This window comes from Alosa sapidissima, chromosome 22 (genome assembly GCF_018492685.1).
Source record: "Alosa sapidissima isolate fAloSap1 chromosome 22, fAloSap1.pri, whole genome shotgun sequence".
Taxonomy (NCBI): Eukaryota; Metazoa; Chordata; class Actinopteri; order Clupeiformes; family Clupeidae; genus Alosa; species Alosa sapidissima.
Genome location: NC_055978.1, coordinates 21,273,055 through 21,278,558, shown reverse-complemented (window position 1 = coordinate 21,278,558; position 5,504 = coordinate 21,273,055). Strand labels below are relative to the sequence as shown.

General features: G+C 47.5%; 2 protein-coding genes across 4 annotated transcripts in view; one reads left to right on the top strand and one right to left on the bottom strand.

Moving 5' to 3' along the window:
* dnai7 (dynein axonemal intermediate chain 7) overlaps window positions 1-5,504 on the top strand; it is a 36,012-nt gene that overhangs the window by 17,054 nt on the left and 13,454 nt on the right. The window contains exon 15 of one of the 3 annotated variants that reach the window (XM_042078559.1): window positions 665-950. In XM_042078559.1, coding sequence (XP_041934493.1) covers window positions 665-940 — 276 coding nt within the window. In that variant the 3' untranslated portion in view covers window positions 941-950. Of the gene's footprint in view, window positions 1-664; window positions 1,160-5,504 lie in introns of those variants that run through there. The other 2 variants (XM_042078560.1, XM_042078558.1) reach the window with 2 other exon arrangements.
* The window catches only part of LOC121696811 (lymphoid-restricted membrane protein), a 32,284-nt gene continuing 28,026 nt past the window's right edge, over window positions 1,247-5,504 (bottom strand). The window contains exons 35-39 of the mRNA XM_042077859.1: window positions 5,099-5,157; window positions 4,636-4,746; window positions 4,063-4,188; window positions 3,082-3,117; window positions 1,247-2,604 (exon numbers count right to left, since the gene is read on the bottom strand). Coding sequence (XP_041933793.1) covers window positions 2,268-2,604; window positions 3,082-3,117; window positions 4,063-4,188; window positions 4,636-4,746; window positions 5,099-5,157 — 669 coding nt within the window. The 3' untranslated portion in view covers window positions 1,247-2,267. The remainder of the gene's footprint in view (window positions 2,605-3,081; window positions 3,118-4,062; window positions 4,189-4,635; window positions 4,747-5,098; window positions 5,158-5,504) is intronic.

Below are 5,504 nucleotides of genomic sequence, written 5' to 3'. Positions count from 1 at the left end.
CATACATGCTGGACGTGACATTGGGGGTGTGGCTGCATCGTGTGCGTGTGTTTGTGCGTCTTGGCATACATGCTGGACGTGACATTGGGGGTGTGGCTGCATCGTCGATTCTACTTTTAAGTTCGAAGTTCGAGATTGAGATGTAATTTCGACGGATTTCGATATAAAATCGAAATCGTGACACCCTTACTCACCATGTTTGGGCCTCTTGTAGCCTCAACATACATACACACACGGCAAATGATTGATAGAAATGGAAGTGTTTTGAAACGGTGGACGTACATAAATTAACTGAACCTTTTGACCCCTCCTCCACCCCCTATTCCCCCAGCACATTCACTTGATATCATCTGTATATTGTTGATTACAAACATGTATCATATGCACCTCCAGTTCTAGGGAGTTTTTCTTCACCCCTGTTACCCATGGGCCTTCTCTGATTGTTTAGCACTCTGTAAAGCGCCATGAGACATGTGCAATGTTTTGGCGCTATATAAGTGATAATAAATTGAAATTGATTTTGTTCCATCAGTGTATAATCCGAAGCACACAGAGCGGATTGTCTGTTCATAGTGTTGCCAGAGTGATAACAATGACAGGAATGCATTGAATGTGTAAACATACTTCTGATCTCACTCTTAAGATTTCTGATTTTCTCCGTCAGGTATGTGAGCAGCTGGAGGGGGAGCCGGTGGAGGACGACGCCTGGTCCCTGTACCTGCTGGGTGCCCAGAGGAGTCAGCGGCTGGCCATGGGCGAGGACGACGCCACCTTCAGCCCGCAGCTGGCGCCGCGCTCCGAGTTCCACTCCACCTTCCTGCACATGCTGCTGGACGGCTTGAGCGGCGTGGCGAAGGAGCGTGTGCGCGCGTCGCACCACCTCCATGTGGAGACTGTGCAGAGGCTGCTGTGTGCCACGCGGGTGCTCACCTACTCCTGAACAAACACACACACAGGTTGCATACATCGTTACATGTACAGAGACTTGTCAGTGCACACACACACATACACTTATGCAAACACCATACATGTAGCTACATGCTCAAGGCCTCATATGCACCCTCATGTGTGAATGAGTGAACGAGAGAGAGAGAGAGAGAGAGAGAGAGAGAGAGAGAGAGAGAGAGAGAGAGAGAGAGAGAGAGAGAGAGAGAGAGAGAGAGAGAGAGAGAGAGAGAGAGAGAGAGAGAGAGAGAGAGAGTGTGTGTGTGTTGAACTCCTGCTAAAACAGATACCAGACACTGAATCATTCTCCTCAGTACATTGAGTTACTTTATTGTGCAAAGCCTTTGTCTCCCCCTCTTTGGACATACAAAAGTGTATGAAGTCAAAACAGTGATGAACACAGCAAGAACATGAGACAAAGAAAAACCATTGTGTGCTTGTAACAAACAGTAACAAAAAAATAGATATAATAAAGAGAAAAAGAGGTTTTAAACCCCCCTCACTCTTCATCTAATAACATAGAACTAAAAGAATAAATTATGTTCCCCTTGGAATTGGCAGCTTAAAGAAATAACCAGTTCATGATTTCATGACTTCGTGTAGCTGCTATTAAAATATGTAAGTCACTGATTTAGAGATAAGTGGTGGGGAAAAAATGTGCTTAAAAGGCAGCTTCTTTGTCAAGCCCAAGTGCCATCTTGGATTTAGAAATAAATCTATGAAAGAAAAATAAAGTGAGTATTTCAAAACCAGGCAGCCAAAGCTCCTATCCAAAGGAAACAAAAATAAAAACAAAAACATCCATGATTCAATTGGGCAGTGTCTAGGAAGTGAATTTAGTGAATCACGATCGTTTGAGCACCCAGTCGCAATGCAACAGCGATGCCAAATTGTGTTCTCAAGTTGATATGGCAACGGGGGAGCCCGCAGAGTCATGTGTCCATATTGCATGTCAGTTTCTGTGGCAGCACTGCCATCCTTGTGTTAGAGGAGCGCAGCCAGCAAGTTTGAGCTGAGCTGAGCTGAGCAGACCAGAGCAATCGAGAGCAGAACGGCATAAGGACAGCAGAGTCAGGTGCTGCAGATTACAATACTGCTGCTCCACACATACACACACGCAGGTGAACTAAAAAAGTAATTAAACAAACACAAACAAGTGATTGCAGCACAGGTAGCGTGAAGTGCAAGGGTGGAGGTTGTAGGGTGGTGGTGGAGGTGGTGAAGGGCGGGGAGGGCGTCACTGTCTGGTCCCCCCCCCCCACCCCCACCCCTTTTGGTGCCTTGTCCCGACTGTCCCGTGGCTTCCGCTCTCCGCTGGGCGGTCAGACGGGGGGCTGTCCGTTGTGCCGGAGGCTGGTGTAGGGCCACAGCAGCTGCTGGATGGTCATCCAGGAGTCCCCGGTGCCCACGGGGGCTGCGTCCGCCGCCGGCTGCAGCACCAGGCTGGCCAGGATGGCCAGGAGGCCGGCGAGCACCAACAGCACGGCCGCCCACACCCACAGGCTGCGGGGCAGGCCCGGACGCCACGCCGACAAGTTGGGGAGAGAGAAGGAGGGGGGCGAGGCCCTGCTGCCGGTGGCGAAGTGGAGGGGCTCGTCTGTGGACGCTGTGGACCCTGGTTGCTCCTTGGGAGGGGTGGGGCTGGGAGTCTGGCTTTTGCTGGAGGATCCGAGAGAGTGAGAGAGACAGAGGGAAAAGAAAGGAAAGAAAGAAGGGAGAGAGAGCAAGAGATGGAGGAAGGGATGTGAGTGAAGAGGATAAAGGAAGAGAAAAGGGGAAAAAGAAGAGGACGTAAATAAGAGTTAGGAGAGAATTCAGTCAATATATTTGAGGAGTTGGATGTGGAGTACATATGACAGCTCGGCAGTTCAGAAGCAAGCGGCAAGACAACGACTTGACTATTAAGATAGGACTAAACCCAAAATAGCGACAGATCTGGTTGATGGAGGCGTTCATCACTTCAGAAGCAAAAGCTCAAAGATGAGACAAGAGGAGAGCCATCTCCAGAGGTCTAATCATGATGGATGGAAGGAAGATAGGCCATGTTGTACCAAGAAGAATAGCTGCACTGGACATAGCACGTTTGTAGGCAGGTTATGGGGAAGATTAGCTGAGAAGTTCGACAGAAGTACATACACACAAGATGACTGCGGACGTTCTGCACCGTTAAACCTTTGGAAGAAAAAGTAGAGGATTAATGTTAAGGAAGTGTTTATGAGCCATCATTTACTGATATAATTTAAAAGTGCACTCAGAACCTAAGTAGCATATTCAACCCACCTCATATAATAAGATTTATTTTTTACACAATTTAAAAACGTTATATTCCAGATGACCTTAGTTTGGAAACCAATGTGTATCGTAAAAGAGAGGGTCTTATTCCAGAAGTTTTACAGTGCATAGTGGGTTACTGCAAGTTTTGTAAACAACTAATGAAGGTTACTGAGGTGTAGCACAGTTGTCCACATATTTCCAAAGGTCTAGTGCACATTTAAATGGCCCTGAAAATGCGGCTCAGAACGAGATGTTCAGAACGACGGCAAAAAGCAAGGCCTCGGGGCAAATTGGAGAATCAACAGTAATGGTCGACGTGTCCAGAAAGTGATGGAAACCCAGAGATCATGTAGATGTTATTATGAAGATCTGACACCAGCAGCACTGCTCTCTGCACTGCAGGGGGCTTGTGATGGGAGGTGTCCCCTGTGCATGTCAAAAGAGCTGCAGACAGTGGCAAGCGACGAACGCCACCGATTGTGAAAGAAGCAGTTTGCGTTTTCTTTCCACCTCTCACTCATTCTCACACACACACACACACACCTTTGGAGCAGTTACCTATTTCCCTAATATTCTCCCAGTCTCCCCCCACTAAACCCTATCTTGTAAGTGATGAGCCATTTTCTCACACCCATATGCACATATTGTAGTGCACACACGCTTATAACACACCCACTCATAGCATTTCAGCAGCATGAAAGCATTTCAACTCCACAAGGCTGGACTTCAACCTTTCTTTCACCTCTCCCACACACACACACACACACACAGCGCACATGAAGCATCTCAAGCAAGCACGAGAGCGAGGCGAGTTGGATCGGCGTCGAGTGTGTTCTCACTAACATCTTGAGGGGCATAATGAGGGAGGTGAGCTTGTTGCCCAGCTCCGTGAGGCTGGACTTCCTCCTCTCCACCACCGGTTCCTCTCGCCGCTCCTCCTCTGAGTGCGAGTCTGTGTCGTAGCCAAACCTGTCAGTCACAAATAGCCACACGTCACTGACCCCAGACCTGCCTCAGCGCCCCACCTGCGCCACCTCCAATCAGGGCTGTATGGCATATGTCAGCTACAGCTGATCACAGACCAGTTTGACAAATGGCAAAATGGCAGCTCTGCTTTATGTATAAAGTAACCAGTGATACACCGTTGTATTTTTTCACCCCTCCACCCAATTGCAAAGCATGCTGGTTAAATTGAATGTTGAGTCACCTGCCGAAATACAAGATGGACAACCTGAAGGCATGCAGTGATATCTACTTATCTGATCAAATTTAGTGCATCACTGGTTACGGTCACCTCGAGGAGGAAACACACTGGTTCCCAAAAGTGAGGCTGCCAGTGCCAGGTTATGCCACCTCCCTTTATAATAGAAGCAGTTGTTGATGGCTCGTGTTGATACAGGGCTGGCCACACCTTACCGATTCACATGCGGATAGTCGTCCAGACAGTTTCTAGAACCTTCACTGTCGGGCCATGCCCCAGAACTAACGAAGCGCTTCAGTGGCGGGCGCTGACCGCTGCCTCCTTTCCTGCAAACCACGTCAGGTCACATCACATCAGATCACATCACATCATTATGCAATTTTGAGCCTCACAGGCTCCTGTACTCCTGTTTCCCCCCCGACTTTGCATTATGGACACGGCTAGGCTCGGCCATGCAAATGCAATTTGTCTCAATCCAGGTTATAGAAAATGCAAAACAAATGGATCAGGCCTCACAGGTCATTTTGTACACTTTACATAACCTCAAAGTGCATGGGATGGCACACAAATGCTGACCTAAAGGGGCATAATGATTACATGTAGTTGACCTCAGCATGCATATAATTGCATGTGGACTGCAGATGAGAGGGTTGCATGTGTATTAAGTTTGATACATACCAGGGGGGTCTCCTGGATAGTCTGTCAGTTTCCATGTCTCCAGAGTCTGGGGATTTGGACTGTAAATAGAAGGTTACAGGGACAGGTGAAGGTATTATTCAGCAGATCAGGGCAAGTCAAGGTAAGGTAATGCCACATAGAATAGTTCATACATATAATTCAAAATGCATTACACAAACAGGAGCTTTACAGCAGGGTTGTGCAAAATTCTAATTGTAATTCTGCTTCCTGTTTGCTACCTCAATTGAAATGCAAGTGAAATTCAAGAATTTAATTGGAATTTAAGAGCCAGTTTCAATTCAATTCTGGAATTTTGCACAACCCTGCTTTATAGAGCCCAGCACCTGAACCTTAAAGACTGGACCTGAATACAGCGACACTTAACAGTAGTACTTTAAAATACAGT